At 35.9% G+C, this 19,306-nt stretch overlaps 2 protein-coding genes across 4 annotated transcripts in view; one reads left to right on the forward strand and one right to left on the reverse strand.

Moving 5' to 3' along the window:
• dock8 (dedicator of cytokinesis 8) overlaps positions 1-7,810 on the reverse strand; it is a 51,712-nt gene extending 43,902 nt beyond the window's left edge. For 2 of the 3 annotated variants that reach the window (XM_065247213.2, XM_065247209.2), the window contains exon 1: positions 7,618-7,809. In XM_065247213.2, the coding sequence (XP_065103285.1) occupies positions 7,618-7,670 (53 nt within the window). In that variant the 5' untranslated portion in view covers positions 7,671-7,809. Of the gene's footprint in view, positions 1-7,617 lie in introns of all 3 variants that reach the window. The other variant, XM_065247210.2, reaches the window with a different exon arrangement.
• Positions 7,811-8,908: 1,098 nt separating this feature from the next.
• Positions 8,909-19,306, forward strand: part of cbwd (COBW domain containing) — a 14,337-nt gene continuing 3,939 nt past the window's right edge. The window contains exons 1-11 of the mRNA XM_065247215.2: positions 8,909-9,040; positions 9,336-9,443; positions 9,607-9,693; positions 9,882-9,978; positions 10,183-10,274; positions 11,386-11,445; positions 11,539-11,576; positions 15,333-15,379; positions 16,399-16,485; positions 16,820-16,864; positions 19,087-19,143. Coding sequence (XP_065103287.1) covers positions 9,347-9,443; positions 9,607-9,693; positions 9,882-9,978; positions 10,183-10,274; positions 11,386-11,445; positions 11,539-11,576; positions 15,333-15,379; positions 16,399-16,485; positions 16,820-16,864; positions 19,087-19,143 — 707 coding nt within the window. The 5' untranslated portion in view covers positions 8,909-9,040; positions 9,336-9,346. The remainder of the gene's footprint in view (positions 9,041-9,335; positions 9,444-9,606; positions 9,694-9,881; positions 9,979-10,182; positions 10,275-11,385; positions 11,446-11,538; positions 11,577-15,332; positions 15,380-16,398; positions 16,486-16,819; positions 16,865-19,086; positions 19,144-19,306) is intronic.

Here is a 19,306-nt window from a genome sequence, read left to right on the forward strand (position 1 = left end):
ATAATAACTCAGCAGTGGGTCAATGTTAAAGGTCACGTTCTTCCTGGTCCCATTTTTTAAACCCTAGTTAGTGTGTAATGTTGCTATAATAGCATAAATAAAATGATAAAGCTCAAAGTTCACTGCCAGGCAATATATTTTCATTACCAGAGTTCCCCTTTCAAAGCCTACAGCGAACGGCCGGTTTGGACTACAGCCCTCTACTTCCTGCTTTAATGATGGCAAGCTAAGCTGCTGTCGATTCACAACACACTAAACAAGCTACACAATCAGAACTTGATACGCATTTCCGAAGGAGGGACTTCACAGAACAAGGAAGACATAAGCCCGTTTTTAGGACAGTGAAAACAGCGCTATACAGATAAGTAAATTGTGTGAAATATACAAAAAATTTTTACACGTGAAACATGAACACATGTTATATTGCGCACTATAAAATCAAAGCTTCAAAAATACAGAAAGAATGGGACCTTTAACCCAGCGGTGTGTTTTGTCTAATATTTTCTCATTATGGGTCAAAATAACCCAGCCATTTTTAGAGTGTTGTTATATATATTAAAAAGCATTTCTGTCTAAAATGCACACATTGCACCTTTGATATCTGTATCACATACAACTGGATTCAAAACACAACATTTGCATTAACTACCCAGCTCATTAATTATTTGGATACTATCATTCCAAAGCTTTCCATGATTCCTTTTATAATAGTATGCAACTGTTCATATGTCACCATTATCAAACATCATGTTCTGGAGCATTTTTTGTGTTTATTCAACTACTGACAACTTAAGGATAAAAAGAAAGGTTTTATAAAGGTTCTTCGCAGTGATGCATGACCCTAAAGAATCATTATAAAACCATAAAAGAATAGAAAGGCTCTGTGGATGTTAAAGGTTCTTTATGGAACCATACCACCCAACAAAGAACCTTTTTAGGAACCTCCAATTTTTAGGTGTGTAGAGTGTGATATCAAAGAATCCATTATACGATATATTGGCAGAGAGGTAAGTACACCAACAAAGCCTTCATCATGCAGTATGCAGCATTGGAGAACCATGCTGTGTGATTCCTAAATGAAGCGTAAAATTGTTTAGACAGACTATGATCTTTCACACACATACACGTTTTTGTGTTGTGTGCGCATGTGTACAAGCACAGCTGTGCACCTATGTCCCTTTACCTTATCAGGCAAATCAACATAAAATATCAGGCAGAGAGTGGCCCAGATTCTTCGACTTGCATCTGCAGTACAGATTAAATTAAAAAAAATTGTCTCCAGACTATTATAAAAAAATATTCCCATCTCCAGAATATAGATCCTCACTTTAATGATTAGTTACCTAGTAAAATACTTTCATATCGCCTAAACATGTTTAACAACTAAAGCAATGAAACTATTATTGTTACACCTCTTTCACTTCATTTACATTCCCACAGTACCTCAGCCAACAATTCCCACAATTCAGCCTGTTTTCCTTCTATCGCCTGCATTGATATTAGCAGAACGATTCAGCTCTGAAGCGGAAAGCTATTGAGATGCGAGACAGTCCTCCAGGCCGCGATACAACAGAGTGCTATTGTGTACCCAGTTATCAAAAGCCTAAAAATGGGTCATCAGACATATTGGGGTGTTGCTAGCCCCAAACTCTTTTACACATAGGGTTATCGGGTGCATGGCAGTTATTATTGTCTTCACTATATAGTATATTTGTTGATAACATTATGTTTCAAAATGTTGTTCAAAAAAACTTTATTTGATAAAAAGTTTTCATTCATCATTGCTTTTCTAGCGATATATCTACAAAATCAAGTACAAAGAAGACACTACATTAAGTGGTCAGGTGTCTGATGAGACAGCATGCAAATTCACTCAATCAAAAAGCAAGGACCAAAATAAATAAATTATGGGATACTGTATAACATTTCTATATACAAAGACAAAGACAGAATAACTATGCAGCTGCACATAGGTTATTATAGTTCATAGCAGTTCATGTTATTGTGGAGTAAAGGTCAAACTGTAACATCTTACACATTAAATAAAATGTTATGCAAGATGACAAGCCACAAAAACAAGCTTACTGGAAAAAAAAGGGACATTTAATTTTCAACCCTCCTTTATAGCATAACCAGATTTTAAAATGTATGTGTTGGATGTCAGTATAAAACAAAACAATTAAACATGAAAGACCGTAATGGGTGTAGACTTCAGTTCATTGCCCCCCAAAAATGTTATAGTCTTGCCACTATGAATGGAATGTTTATCACAATAAAAACTTTAGAAATTTTGGGTGACTGTAAATATGTGTGTTACCTTGGACCATGGTAGTGAGTGTCACAAGGTGCAGACAGATGAGTCTCTTTTCACTCCATTACTGTTCGTATGGCTTTCAATCCCATTTGACAAAAAGACAAAAATGCGAGCACTGCAAAAAATGACTTACTTAATATTCTTGTCCTTTTTTAGTAGTACAAATATACAAATTTACTTAAACTTGAAAAATTTTTTGTCTCAAAAATACATCTTGATTTAAGTAAATTTGTGCGTAAACCAATCAAAAAAATCTGCCAATGAGGTAAGACAATTTTTCTTGAATTTAGTGTTTAAGAAAAAAGTTAACTTATTTCAAGATTTTTTTCTGATCCCAGTGGCAGATTGTTTAGCTTGTTTTAAGCACAAATTTATTTAAATTAAGAAAATAAGTCTAGCTTTAGGTCATTTTTAGTATTCAAAATACTAATTAAGAAAGTCATTTTATGCAGTGAGGAGCTTACACGTGTTTATTATTGTTGAGCTTTTTGATCATATGGATAAACGTGTAGTAATCACTTTGTAATGAAATATGCTTGTATTGCCTTAAAGGGATAGTTCACTAAAAAATAAGTGGGAGGGGCATTTGGGAGAATTTCCATATTTAAATTTCAAAAAAGCCATGACAAACACATTCTAAAGAGAGTGGACTATGATCATCTTAACAGCAGTGGCTAAGTATACTTGTGGGTTAGGGTGTGAAAAAAAGCATTGAATGAAACTTCCTTTCAAGGTCGACCTCAGCTTAAAATAATAAGATAAGACAGAAATTAAAGTGCTATTTTCATGATACTTTCAGCATTTGCTTCAACTTTCAACCGTTGTGCCAGTTGGGGGTTATCATGTAAAGTTCCTTATGTCTGTCCTTAAAGGGGGGGTTTAATGGTATTTCAAGCATTCTGACTTATTAACACAGTTATAGAGTTGTTTCCTCATGCTAAACGTTAGCCTAGAAATCTAGACGCACCCTAGCGGCCGCAAAATATATTTGCTGCCAGGGTTTAGTCTAGGCACTCACAATACACTTAACAGCTCCAAAAACCAAAATTTGGTCAGGCCAATCACATCGTGTGTAGCGTCTGTGGGGCGGGCTTAACATGATGACGACAGAGCTGCGACGGTTCCTACTTGAAAACTTCGTTCTTCGTTGCTCTGATTGGTCATAGCGCTATCCTATTGCGTGCAGAGGCATTTTGAGGGACAACCTTATATCCCGCCCCTTGCATTGAGCCGTTTGTGTGAAGAGTTGCCAGACCTTACATCTTGATGTAGGTCTGGCTAACCAGGCTAGCTAAACGTAGGCAAAGTGTCAAAAATGCAGTTGGGCGTGTTTCAGAGTATTTCTGTGCCGAATGCACTTCGCCATGGTTCGTACAAGTTTCGGCTAATTTTTTTCGATTACGGTTCTAACTGACGTTTCAGGGGTTTTCGATACGTATCACTTCTTTATATGGGCTTCCGCCGGAAAACTTCCCCCGGAAAACCCCGCCCAGCCGTCAGTCAGCGGGAGACGCTAGAGCTTGCTAACAGCTTATCACGCCACTCAGCTTTGTTTAATTTCAAAAGTCAACAATGGCACAACAAGAAGTGTGTTTTTGGATGTAAGGAGAAGACATCCAGCCTTATGGAAACAATGGATATAGTTTATTATCCGGATTAGCAGCGGAGTTTTGCGTGTGTGTTTGATGACGAGTTACACGTGGTAAGTAAGACTTCAGTCTTATGTTGGAAATAGGCGCGTGTATATTATATAAATGACACGAACATGTAGTGAATCATAAGTTAAAACAGTGTTGTATAGTGTTGCATGACTCGTACTCGCTCCTCCCGTGTTATAACTCCTCCTTCTTCATTTTTTTCGTACGTTATCGGAAAGATTCGGTAAAGCTAATCTTTCTTTTATAAATCTGATTAAACTAAAGACTCTTCAGAGATATAAAGGATGTCATACTACTCCATAGGTACTCCAGATTAATATCAGAAATGCAGAAACAGCGTGTGTTACGTGAGCTTTAAACATTTTCAGTTATTCATTTAACAATATGTCAAAGGACCCAACATAAGGTTAAGAAAAATTTGTGTCGCTTCCCATAGTAAATCACTGATGCGTGTACCTGAAAATTCAAATGACTGTAAAAAAGAAGAAGCATATCAGAATACAAAGACAAACTAAATCCATAACAACCCTTCTTCAGTATGACACACAGCTGTGTGCCTACAACTTCTGCCCATGCCTCATTAATGCAAATATATGTACGGCCACAAAAAAAAGTGAGGGGGGGGCTTGTGCACGAGGAACATGGACCTGCAGGAAGAAGTGCAGGGTGAGCTTTCCTTTTTTCAAAGCAATCTGCACGAGGCAGCACGAGTTCAGCGGTTGTGCAATACAAACAGATGCAGCCACAGCAAGTATCGGTCCCGAGTGACATAGGCTGGTCAGTCTGACTGCACTTATCTGGGAATCATTATGTTGACTGAATTACTTTTGGTTTTTCACTGTTCAGAAAATGTTAGCTTTTTAGTTACGAGCGTTGATTAGTTCAGGGTTGAGGATACCAAGATGATTCATATTTATATACATAACTGTCGATTTCTCTTTATAGTCAATGATTCACACTCAATTTCCTGCTGTGTCCCTACAAAAAGGAAGCGAAATGGTGACTGTTAATTTCTTAATAGTTACCCAACACTGTTCTGAGAACAGAAAAGAAAGTATATCACACCTTTAAATAGAGGCGCACTTCCTACCTCTTGCACTGCATAGCTTGATGTACTTGAAATCAGAAGTGGAGCAAAGAACAAGCCAGGTGGTATTGGCATATTAGGGATCGACCAATATGGATTTTCAGTGCCGATGCCGATAACGATTTTTGTTTCATCAGCCTTAGCCGATGACCGATACAGGCTGCCGATTTTCTTGAGCCGATATTTGGAGCCGATACTGCTTTTGCTCACTCAATTTACATCATAAAAATGACACAATGATGATGCCAAATGTTACAAGTCAATTATAAAAAGTAACATTTATTGAACTTAAAAAAAACTATATTTAACAAATAGTAAAAACAGGTGAGGGTGCTATGGAACCATGAACTGCACTCTCTACAATGACGAGGAACTATCAGCAAAGGATATTGATTTCTATCACTTTACTACTACAAATATATACAGGGGTGGTTTCCCAGACAGGAATTATCTTAAACTAGGACTAGAGCTTAGTTTAATTTGCCACATATCGGCCGATACACATAGAACTTGCAAATATCGGCCCGATATATCGGTCTATCTCTAATTGGCATATGCTTTAATTAAAAAGACTTAAAGCGCATTCAATCTATACTATACGTCAGTATGTGTGCTACTTTGGACCGAACCTATGAACTTTGCTTTGGTGACACGATGCTCTACCAATTGAGCTACAGCAACACAACTTAAGATGATCAAAGAACCAAATCAGCATGTAAAAACGGGTTTCTCAAAGCTGTTAATGCATTTGCTCAGACATTACACTGGGCAAAAACAAAACCTGATGATTTATACTGTTTTTTGACAAACATTTTCCATCCAAAGCAACATACTGTACCTTGACGGCACAAACACTTGCCCTGGAGCAATCTACTGTATGTAAAGTCAAGTGCATAAGCATGGAGATTCCTTAATAAGTCCAGGTTAACTTTAGGGATGCCAATTATTAACGTTAGGTAAGCATGCAATGTTGATCCAGATCAAAGCTACAATATTAGCATTACCAGTCCAAAATCTGAACCACTAAGCTCCAAGCACTCTGGAAAAGTACTTAGACTTGGAAAAACACTAAGGGGCGGTTTCCCGGACAGGGATTAGACTAGTCCTAGACAAACATTTTTAAGAGCTGTCCAAACTGAAAACAACTTGCACTGACATATCTTAAAATACATCAGTGCCGTTTGTTTTACCTCAAAATGCACACAGGTAATGTTTTTAGTGAGGCATGTTTGTTAAAACTAGTTATATTTCCTAATTAAACTAAGGCCTAGTCCTGGATTAAGCTAATCCTGGTCCGGGAAACCGCCCCAAAATCTGCCAAAAAAAGGGTTGAATGCAAGTGTGTTGTTGGTTTGAACACAATTTGTCATCAATCATCAAATTTAATACCTAAATCTCTGCTACAAATATCTACACAAATTCATTATGACAACTAAAAAAGAATGAATGTTTACCCACAGCACAATTTTATAGTCTCCAAAAAAAAAAACCTGAACAGTGGCATATGACAGTTGCTTATGAATGAACCTTTGTATGTGTGCATGGCATGTGACATAAACTCAACACATATAAGAGGGATCATTGCCGGACTCCCTTCTTCTACAACATCCTTATATTCATTTCCTCAGCACCTGGCGTGCTGTACAACAGGAACAATACAGACTTCCACTTTAGGTTGACACGTAACAGGGGTCATTCTTGACCTAATATTTTTCGAGAAGAGAAGGGGATTTGCATGGGAAATGATCAAATAGACCGGAGCTCCACATTTAGATTATGACGGAAATAAATTAAACTTCCTCTAAAATGACTTGCCTCATTTTTTCTTTTATATTGAAGAGAGGTGCGAAACCTTTGAAATGTTTTTCAACCTTACAGCACAGCTGTTTGTTTTTTTTACATAAATCATCAATACACTCAAAGTGACAGGTTGTCATTTGAACCACAGTTATGAACTCATTAGTTTTTCAAATTGCAACTGCTTGTTTGTCAATGCTGCATTAGGCCTACCTCCAACATGTAAAATCTCTACATAAAAAAATACTTTATTAATTCTAATGGTTTTTATTTCAAACACCATAACCTGTTCACCATACAAACCATTAAAACGAACTACTTTTTGTTAAGTGTTTTGCGTCTTTTTCTAGTATGATTTAATGGTGTATATATATGTTATGCTGTTCTGCTTTTGCCAGAAAACATCCCATTAATAAACATCCAAACATATTAACAGTAGAGACCAACAGAAATCATTTTAGTAACCTATAAATCCATAAGAAAGCCTGTAACGTGAAGGGTTTCTATTGTTTTTCAGCATGGATGGTGTTTCACAATAAGATGAACAATAACACTCAAGATTCTGAAAAAAATATAAACTTATGGTGCATTCACAATAGTGTTGTTAATATCCCAAACGTGTAGCTGCCTGTTCCGGAATTCACATAAATTCCCTGTGGATTTAAGACAGCACAGACAGACAGCTCCATAACTCTGCCCAGATGACCTGGGATCAGTCAGTGCATGCGCTTTGAGCTCCAGACAAATGGAAAGCAGTTTACCTGTTGATTTTGAGAGCGAAAGCCCTTCGCTCTGATGATGACAGAGACGCCATGTAAGTTTAAAATCCCTCCACACAGAGCAGCGGAGAGACGGGCTGAGTTGCGCTGATCACAGACGGCATCGCAAGCCTCATCTTCACAGTATCATGAGCTCTGCTGGGCGGAAACTTCCGCATTTTAACTTCAATCCAAACAGACTGGACACACGAGAGAGAGAGAGAGAGAGAGAGAGAGAGAGAGAGAGAGAGAGAGAGAGAGAGAGAGAGAGAGAGAGAGAGAGAGAGAGAGAGAACGATGTTATTCAGATTAGAGGGTGGACTTGCATGATAAGCCATTTAAATGGGTGACGAGGAGCCACCAACAAAGCAGGCCATTAGAAAGCTATCGCATTTATTTTACTCTGTTTCACACCGATTTATGGCTTGGAATGTTTTATTGAGCCATATAAGTATACTGATATACTATTTACATGTTTTATAGGCGTTGATTATTATACTATTATGTCGGCTTTTAAGAAATATTGGTTTAAAATTAATTTTTGAACACGATCAAATTTGTTTATTTTGTGCTATCTAACACGTAATCTGACATATATTAACTAGGAGAGCCACCTGTCGGCCATGAATTACTCTGACATTCAATGGCACCAACCCAGGAACATTATTTTCAGTTGAAAAAATAACCTAAAAATTACCATTGGGAAATGAAAATGTTAGGTTATTAAAAATAACATGAATTCCTGTCACGTTCTGGAAACTATGGTTGGAAAAACCTGTAAAGAATTTCCCTAGAACGTGATATTAAGTTTAAACCTTAAATAACGTTGGGGGAATGTTCTGTGATTCCAACATTACAATATTAAGTCAGGAATCAAAAGCAAACAGAGAACTAAGCTTATAAAAAGCTGGCTTGTTTCAAGAAGATAAAAAAACAATAGCTGTTGTCTACACCTATAGAAATCTGTCTTAGATGTTATAATAATAAAATAATGAGATAAACCGTTTACATCACTTAAATCAAATTGTGAATGTCCATCAGAAAAGGGAACACCTGCTTTGATGTCTATTTGTCTTTCTGCGGGAACTTCAAACTCTTGTTTAAGTTGTTTGCTGATTTAACTGACTTGCTTTAAATTCGTTTGTGTCTGCTACATAATTTCGCTGGCCTAAATATGCATTTATCGGACGTCGTCGTATTTAGCTTTTTATTTTATTTCGTTTACATTATTCAATTCAGCGTGAATCAAGATCAAGGCAACATCGATCGGGCTAGGAACTGTCGTAGCAAGTCAACGTGCAGGTCGGACCGTAATCACAGACACACCGGCACTTCGCAGATTAGTGCAGATTTACTGCATGCTGGACAACATATCCAATAATGTTTTAAAGGATTTCTAAGTCTAAAATTTCGTATTCCTTAAAAAGTAAGTTGTTTTTACTTGTTTTATCTGTAATGTACAGTGCCTCCAGTTGTCTAGTCGTGCCAACCAATATTGACAGCTAGTGAAAGGAAGCACAAGATCATTACAGTGCTGTCAAAGAGGGTGAAATTAAATTTTATTTGAGCTTGACTAAAAGAGAAGTTGATTTTGGTTACCTTTACTCTGAACACTTAGAAATCAATATACTGAATATGATAGACTGTCATGTATCGTTTTGTTCGTAAATTACACTAAATCTCCAGTGTATGTTTGTTTGTATGACCCTTATTAATTACAGATATCTTAGTAATGGAGGAAGATGATGAATGTCCGGAGTTAGTTCCCATTAAGGAGAATACCGGACCCACAGCTCAGATACCTGTTACTATCATCACTGGATACTTGGGTCAGGTTTCTGTCATCATGATGCATCTTTTATATTACATGTTATATATCTTATATAAATATGTTATATTTTTAAACGAAGCACTTATATTATATTTTTATATCTATAGAGATATATTTAATTAAATCTCAGTGTGATTTAACTGCATTTTTCTCTTACACAGGTGCTGGAAAGACGACGCTTTTAAACTACATATTAACAGAGCAGCATAATAAACGTATTGCCGTAATACTCAATGAATTTGGTGAAGGTAATTTTAATAAACATCTCTAGTCTGATGCTTATAATTTAATTTATTAGGTTTGCGTTTTCCGTGACAGTCTGTATTAATTGCACTCACTAGCATGACCAGAAGAGGGCAGCATTGTTTTCAGATGACACAGATTGTGACATAAGTCTGTTCTGCACATGTTGAGCTTGTGCTGTGTGGTTTTGCAGGCAGTGCTTTGGAGAAATCTCTAGCTGTAAGTCAAGCTGGAGAGCTTTATGAAGAGTGGCTGGAGCTGAGAAACGGCTGTCTCTGCTGTTCTGTAAAGTATGATAATTCAGGCTTCTTATTCCAGTTTATATTAACTGTGTCCAATCATATTTCATAATATACCATTATGAAAATGTAGTACTCTTCATAAGTGTGACATAGATAATAATACTCAATAGACTTTTAAAAACACATGCTGCGTATATGCATACATTTAAAATATGTAAAAATTAAAAGATTTGTGGGTTTTTAATTTTCCAGAGACAATGGGTTAAAAGCCATTGAAAATCTAATGGAAAAGAAAGGAAAATTTGACTACATTCTTCTTGAGACAACTGGTTTGGCAGATCCAGGTATTTCATACGGTTTTTTTTTTTTATATATCACTCCCAATTCACTGTTTGAATTATAGCCAATTATATGGGACTTTTGTAATTACAAGAATTACATCCTTGCACAAAATAGTTTAGTTGTGTTATTGTTTTCAGTGTTGTATTCCTATAACTTTGAAAGATAGATCAAACCTAATTTTCTTCCTACATAGCACATGTATCTATTTAGCAGCTAGATAAAATAGAAATCAATAGAAAGGCTGGTAGGCTCAGCATCTCTTCAGACAGACTGCACACTTGAGTGACAAGTGTGAAGGGCCATTGCCTTGCAGGACCCCGCAGACATGTTGCACCTGATCTGACAGTGCCCCTCTTCTCTGGTCTGCACTGTCATTGGTTGAGACAGACCTGTCACTCCTGAGGGTCTCAGGGGGGTTAGCCCCTCCTCTTTTTTGAAATGTGGTTGTGGGCTGAATGGGTTATGTATCTGATGTCTCTCAGGAACATTGCATTCATTACGCTTCTATCAAATATTTATAGTGCTTTCTTATTCTACCTTGACAGTTTGACAAAACTCCATTATGTGAACAAGATACCCTTAAATTATAACACCAAACTGTGAAATAACTTTTACAAGAAAAGTTAGACAGCATGGAAACAAACAAAATGTAAAAAAAATTTAAACCGCCCATAACATTTTGTTCTACATTTTAAAGTACGTACCCTTACCCACAATCTGCTCAAGTCCTTTTATCTTGGTTTTAATGCGGATAGTGTAAAGTAACTAGGTTAATATTGTAAATAAAAAGAACTGGAAAGATATGCAAAGCAGAACCATGAATTATATTAAATGAACTCGATTAACACACATACCAAAGGTAAATAAATTGCCAAAAAAAACAGAACGAACACGAACAGCATTTTGCATAAATTTGAACTTTAATAGTGGATTTATTAACTTTTTCTTTTGTATATGTGGGGAAAAATGTGTCCGGTGCCCCACTAATCTATTAGTATATCATCTATAGATGAATTTTGTATGTTGTTAAATTGAACTGCTCATGTTATTCGCTTACATTTGTACCCAATTGTTTTTTACAAGTACCCAGAATTCCAATTTTTTTCAAACCAGGAGCTGTCGCATCCATGTTCTGGGTTGATGCTGAATTAGGAAGTGACGTTTACCTTGACGGTAGGATTTCAAATGAGTAAATGCTGTTTTTCAAATGAAGTCATTGTTTGTTTATGCAAGCAATATGTTACAGTGTTCTCATTCTCCTCGCAGGTATTGTTACTGTCATTGATGCTAAATATGGAATGCAGGTATGTTGTTAATCCACTATGTTCAGAGAATGACGCTTGCAACATTGAGGTCATGGGTTTGAATCTTAGATAAAGCATTAACTAGGGGTGGGCGGAATGACCAAAAATCTATTTCACGGAATGATTAATTTTATTTCACGGAACGGAATATTTCACGGTATACACGGTATGTTTTTCAGTTTATATTGGTTTTTGATGATAAAAATGTACAGAAATACACCACTCACTATAGCTTTTAACTAAATGCTCACCACAGTTTTAAAATATGAGCAATTTAAAGTTAATAATGTTAAAGTGAAAATGCCCAGAAGATAACAACAGATAAGTCTTGATTAGACAGAATCTTGTTTTTAATTTAGTTATTTTATGACTATTGAAGCTATAGTATTTATGCATACATTACATTTAACATATGCAATATGTAAAATGAACAGGTATTAATGCAAAAACCTACAGACAGGATAAATACCTGTATATGAGAGAATAAGCTCTAGATATTATAAATATGACAGGTGCTATGATGTGACGATCATAAAGTTTGTTTTAAGGTCTTGACGCCCTTTTCTTTCTATTAGACCTTTACATTTGCATCTCTTTCTAGTCTTTCCGATCAAATTTAAGCAAATGGCACACGTATCACTGATATAAACGCGAGTTTTGTCTTAGCTTGCTTAAACTTCAGAAAACTTTAAAACTATTAGCATTATGTGCGAGAAGAACTCTTTATTTGGCGTCGCAGGCGCAGCTCCTTGCGCTTGCCTAGAGAAAACATTGTTTTAAAACTTGTTTTAAAAGCACGCATCAGGTTTATTTCAATGCACATACTGTATTTATGGTAATTTTATGCAATAAAAGATTACATTTGCACCATTTTTATGAAAGTTAATACTGAATGGACCTGAAAATGTCTAATTGTGTAACCACCAATTGCACCAAAGAATCAGAAATATTAAATATTTGTATCCACCTTGATGGCATGTTAGGGTAATCATCAAAAAAAAAAAATTAGTTATTTCTAAATTTAAAATTTAATGCATTTTTTAAATATTTGTCCTGACATATGCTGATAACAGCTTTGTTTTCTAAATAATCTTTGACAAATGATGTAAAAAAAATCATATTACTGGTACACTAACCTAGATGATTATATTTTATTCCACATTTTTAAAAAATATATTTATATTTTCATTTAAAAAAATACTAGTTAAACCACTTGACACAGACCGGTTACACCACATTGACATTTTTGCAATTATCCCCCAAATATTCTTTCAAAATGAAATAAAACCAGAAATTTTAGACTTGGTCCTCAAAAAAGAGAATGTATGCAAATAATCTGCAAATGTATTTTGAAATTTTAACTCTTTTGCATTTAATTGAACCATACGGACACAAAATAATTACATCACGTCATTGACCCATAAACCTGGTTGGCATTGCGTTTAAACTACTAAAAATAAAAACCAATATAGTGTTAAGTCTTTAAAGTGATAATCCAGCCAAATATCAAAATTACCCCATGATGTACCCATCTGTCAGACAAACACATTTAGAGTTATTTAAATATAATGGGAGAAAGCAGGGATCAGGGAGCAACTTCTGACTTTAAAGCCCCAAAAAGTGCAGTCATCCTATACAGAGGTAATCTACATGGCTCCAAGGGGTTAATGAAGGTCTTTGTGAGTAATCGATGCGATATTGTAAGAAAAATATCCATATTTTAAACTATAATAACTAGCTTCCGGTAACAACGCCATTTTGGACTCAAGCGAACCAACGTTAAAACTCTCTTGTGAATCGCATTTACTAAAATAACTCCAAATGTGTTTGTCTGAAAGATGATGAACATATGTATCTCGGATTGGTTGAAGGTGAGTAAATCATGGGGTAATTTTGATATTTGACTTAAGTATCCCTTCAAATTACATATCCCACTGAAATCACGATGCCCCGCCCCCAGTCCTCCTAACACCTAGGCTGGGAGCAGGACAGTGCTACTGACACCTAGGTAATAGGCTGCAATTTAGCCGGTGTCAGTCTTGGCAACTCAGTCTTTTTATTGCCGAGGTGGCACCTCTTTCTTACTGCGGCCCTCCGGGGTTCCTCGAATGCATGTAGAGGCGAAGACAGAGGAGGGCTTGATCGAAACTGAAGAAATAATGGATATCAAGCCAGATCACTGTAATGGACCTGTCAACCTTTGTTGTGCTCCTATGTCACCTGATGTATTCATACAAGCGATACTTCAGGGTTGTGGTGGGAGTCTCCCATCAGGTGCCTTCATGGTTCTTGAGCTCAGCCGGACATGCTGACAACTGTCAAGAGTTTAAAATTTGTGCAGACAGATAATGTGGCTGCTTTAACTCCCTGTGGTCAGTGTTTTTAGATATTGAACACAGTCTGTAAGGAATCCCATACTTAAAGCTTTCTGAACACACATAAATTGGATTATTGTATTAGAAGAAATAAAAATAAAACAGAAATTGAATTTCTTTAGTGAGTTTACGTCTTGAAATCATACACACTTGGCAGTTGCTGATATGCAGTGGCGTTTTTAGGAAGAGAGGTTGACAGAAGAGACAGCTGTTGATATGCGCAGAACCAAATGAGGCATGACGGGTTCCTATTTGAACATTTTAGTTTTCTTTGTCTGTTTTAATTAAATGTAGATTTCAATCTAAATGCCAATTGTATGAGTTTAAAGCTGTTGGAGAGTAGGGAATATACACAATATACCTGGTGATTCTCGCGAAATTAGACTTATGAGGTGTCATGAAACATTTTGATAAAAAAAAGTAAATGCAAAGTAAGAGTATTAAAATAAGAAGCATAGAGTTACAAACATCTCTTCATGTGCTAAAATTTGCACATGATTTCAAATGACATCATACTAACCAATTTTGTTGTTTTTTCCTAATTTAAGGGGAAATTTTTCATTACCGCAACGTGTCCATGGGTTCTTTGACATGGAAAATGTATTATTAAAAAAATCTAAAAAATAAAAATCTTCAGTGCATGTTATACTATAAACATTTACAGTAAAGAAACATGTGGTATTTGGTGATCGTTGGTAAATGTAGAGACAATAATAAGGAATATAAATGTCCAAGAAAAATTTTCTTATCCTCCGCAACTATTTTAAATATTGTTTAAGCCCTCAAGGAACTAACATTTAAAAAAAATAGTTGGAAGAGACATTATTGATTGTGACACTCAACCAGGTTAGCAGTTCTTATTTTTTCTCTCCAGATTTTTTTAGTTCTCATTACCGAAACATGAGTTTGTAAATGCATATATTTAATGTTATATCATGTTGCGGTAATGATCATTTTTATAATAATCTAAAAATGTCAAAATAATTTTATTGAAAATATGTTTAAATCCTCTAAAACTAATGGTTATAGCAAGTTCAGACCTTAATCTTATATGTGCAAAAAAAAATTGGCTTCAAGTTTTTTTAATTCTGATGCTGGACACGGATTTCGTGAGAATCACCCAACTGTGTTACACGGCAAACATGTATATTGCTTGAATGCACTGTAAGTTGCTTGCTTGGGATAAAACATGGGACAGTATAGTAAACATCTGCTTTGTTAACTTTACAGCATATTGCACATTGGGACTTTTTATTATGCTGCTCTCACTGCATTACATTGCATTTATTTTACCACAGCTAAGTGTGTGTGTGTTGCATGCTTTTTAGATTTATTGTGTAGATTATTGTGTAATTGTATTCTGTAACTATTTGTCTTATAGCACATAACAGAGGAGAAGCCAGACGGTCTGATCAATGAGGCTGCTAGGTAATACATTATAATTAAGCCAGACATTTTTCCCTATTTTGTTATAATGACAGCTTAACAATTTTCAAACTTTAAAATCTGTGTTATCCATTCCGAATAGCATCTTGTGTGCCAATAGAAGCGAGGCAAACTGACCTTTTGTACAAAGGAGTTAGTCTGTTTCTCAAATTTGCTTATATTTAAATAGTGACCAAAGATATAAGTAGAATAATAAACATTTCCTATTGATTTAGTCATACATTGTTGACCTTCCTGACCCTTATCCTTTATTTGCCAGTTTACTATACTTTGAATCCCAGCATTTAAATCTGATCTCAGACTTTTAATCCCCTTTATGAGTTCCTCATGTGTGGTCTTTCAAAATGTAGTCAGTGACTGTTATCTCTATTAAACATTACAGCTGGCTCCTAATGTTTGTGCAAACATGTATCCGATTCCAGCCCAGCTCCCTGCACCTCACCTGCTGCAGTCGGAGTGTTGTTTTTGGGGTTTGGAGGCATGTCGGAATGCTCACAAGTGTCAGAGGCCGTAAAAACAGCCTCTGCTTACTGTTTATGTTTTCCCATCACGCAAAATGGTGGCGCCTTTTGAGCGTGGCACAAACCATACCACCCACATTCAACTCGACAACAGGCCGGGGGATGGATGTGACACAACAAAGAGTGTTTACACACTTACTCACGCGCACACATTTAGATTCAAAGAGAGAGTGGGACATTGAACACCAAGCAATAAAGAGAGAGAGAGAGAGAGAGAATGGAACGAGCTGCTCTCGACCTGTATTGTTCTATTGATGTATTGTACGACTGTAATCACACATACTTGCGTACGGCAACTTAAACACAACTGTGGGTGCGCGTAGAAGCGATTTGTTTTTTATGACGAATAATCCATATGCGACACCCCTAGGCGTCATTTGCCATTGTTTCGGGTACACACACAAAGGCATTTAGACAAGATGGCCGGCATTTATCAAGTGATTGTGAATGGGGCTGAATGCTGGTCTTTTTTTATTGCAGGCAGATAGCACTTGCTGATCTGACCATCATCAATAAGACCGATCTGGTGCATGAGGCTGAGCTGGGACAGCTCAGAGATGCAGTGAGGTGAGAAAATTAAAACAAAATTTTGGTGTGGTGTAGATGGTTTGTATTATTCTCATAAGTGGAGCTTTCTAAGGCTTTTTAATTAGGGGTAGTTAGTTATTCAAACAAACTCCCTTTACCCAGGTATGATTCATAGAGATTTGGGGCTTGCTTGACTTAGCAACCACATAACATTGGACAAAGAACTTTCAGAACATCTTAGCACCTGCAGCTAAAAAGACACAAGACCCTAGCTAAAAATATTTTTATAAAAAGATCAAAATGTGAAAGTTGGTTCAAATAAACGTTTAATAGATCTGCCTGTTTTTTAAATAAACTGTTTTCTACATTATAGATCAATTAATGGGCTTGCAAAAATTTTGGAGACACAAAAATCAAGGTAAGCCTGGCTACACAAGTACATGCTTGGTTGTTTCAAACCATGTTTGGGTAAAACGCAACTAAATACCTAAAAGGTGTCCATATTTGACCCAACCATAGGTTCAAACAACTCAGCATTTTGGGACGAAAATGCCTACACTGTAAAAAAAACTTGTTGAACGTAAACTTTTTACAAGATTTGTGCCCAGAATGTGTCTGTGAAGTTTCAGCGCATAATACCCCATGGATCATTTATTATAGCATGTCCAAAATGCCCCTATTTGGGTGGTAGCAAAAACGTGCTGTTTTAATGTTTGTTCCTTTAAATGCAAATGAGCTACAGCTCTTCACTTCCTTACAAACAAAAAGTGAGCGCTTAAAATAAAAAGTTAAAATAGATCTGATTAATACAGTCTGATACAATAGTATCTAGTGGACAGGGTACAACTGGCTGAAGGTGAAAACTATGGTAAGTGGGCAGGGCTTTATCAATGTGACCTCACATTGATATGAGAATCAAAACGGCATGTCTAATAAGACATGAGGGGATTAAAAAACAAGGAGCTGGTGGATTATGTTTTATTAAAGGGTGGTTGTATTCACATTCTGCCAACACACATTATGTCCAAACACCTTGTAAAAGTGGAATTTGCATAATAGGTGCAGGGTTCCCACGTGTCTTTGAAATCCTTGAAAGTTTGTGAATCTGGAGGGAAAATTCAAGGCCCTGGGATGTTTTTAAAAATATACAGACATCGATAAAGGTCGAAAAAAAATCGAAAAAAAATCCATATTATTCCCTGTGTAGTGTAGGATAATATCATAAAATTTTAGACTTTTTAAGCACACGTGCTAAACTGTTTGCTTTAAATGCTTATGTCTTAATCTTCTGTATGCGAATGTTGATTCATACCAAAATGCTTTTTTGCATAGTTGTGTTTGACACATGAAAACGTCTCTGGTTACGTATGTAACTGTGTTCCCTGAGAAGGGAACGCGACGCTGCGTCTCCCTTGCCATACTCCCTGGCTCCCACGTCACCCTGTCTTTGTCGTTAAGCCTCACCATTGGTTGAATTTGATATACACATTCAGATGCACTTACCCCTGGAGGCGTCCCCAAAGTGTCACCACACGCAGTACAAGTTCCCTCGAAAGGAAACTGTAACAATGTATCTTAAAAGGTAACACAATGTAACCTTGCTCCCACTTAAAATGTGTCCCCACATTTAGTCCTTGAATTACAATAAATTTCAACTTTCTTACTGTAAAAAATATGCAGCATGAAGTTAAAACAACTTGGTTTTGCAAGTCAATTCAACCTACTATTTTAAGTTTTGACTTGTGATAAGGCCTATAAAAACAAGTTTATATTGTTTAACTTAATTTAATAAGTTAAAGTAACATAAAAATATATGTTGATTTGACAAAATTCTGCATATTTTTTACAATGTAGTGAGGCGTTGCTATAAATTATAAAAATTAAGTTCAAATAACTTAAACTAATTCAACTTTTTTATATAATTTATAGCAACTTCTCACTAGTCAAGAAAGTTCAAATTAAACTTAAAAATTGTAAATTCAAGTTTATTTAACACATTTTTTTACAGTATAACATAGGTTAATTTAAACATTTGGGTTTGTCCATTTTTTATCCATCAATAAAACAACCCAGCATTTTTTGTTTGTAAAAAAAAGTGCAGAAAATGCTGTAACTCTTTAAAAAAATGACACAAATAAAATATTATATTTACCACTTTAAAACATTTCACGCTTGTTTTTAATTAATGTTCTGCCAGTGTGGCTCACCCAGCATGCAATAAATGTCTCAAAAGCAATTAGATTTTTTTTTACTCTGGTCATCACTTTGTATAGCTTTGCTATGTGCTATGTAAATCAAATTAACTTACTTGTTTATATTACATTTACATGCATTTGGCAGACATTTTTATTCAAATTGACTTGCAGTGCATTAAAATATATTCATTTTTTATCAGTTTGTGTGTTCCCTGGGTTCAAACCCATGACCTTTTGCGCAGATAATGTGATGCTCTGCGCTAAAGAGGAAAACATACGCTATCCTTATCAACCAAGATGAGGTCTACAGACATTTTACATTTTTTATGCTGATTGTCAGACCGTTGATAAACTCGAGGTAAAATATGTTAATGATAGACTGAATACGTAAATGCTTAACCCTATCATTGCTTTGGATTTCACTATATGCTTTCTGTTCTCATAGGGTTGATCTGTCTGAAGTGTTAGATTTGCATTCTTTTGACACCAAAGATGGAGTAAGGTAAATGTTTTTAATCGTACTTTACACTACTTGATTCTCAGTGCCTTACAGTGGTGATGTATTCAGTTTTTTTTTTCATTATTTTGCGTACCCAACCAGAATCAAACACTCCATTAGCTCATGCTAATTTGGATGACTTTCACAAAAAAATGAAACCCTACAG

Source organism: Paramisgurnus dabryanus, chromosome 11 (genome assembly GCF_030506205.2).
Source record: "Paramisgurnus dabryanus chromosome 11, PD_genome_1.1, whole genome shotgun sequence".
In the NCBI taxonomy this organism is placed as follows: Eukaryota; Metazoa; Chordata; class Actinopteri; order Cypriniformes; family Cobitidae; genus Paramisgurnus; species Paramisgurnus dabryanus.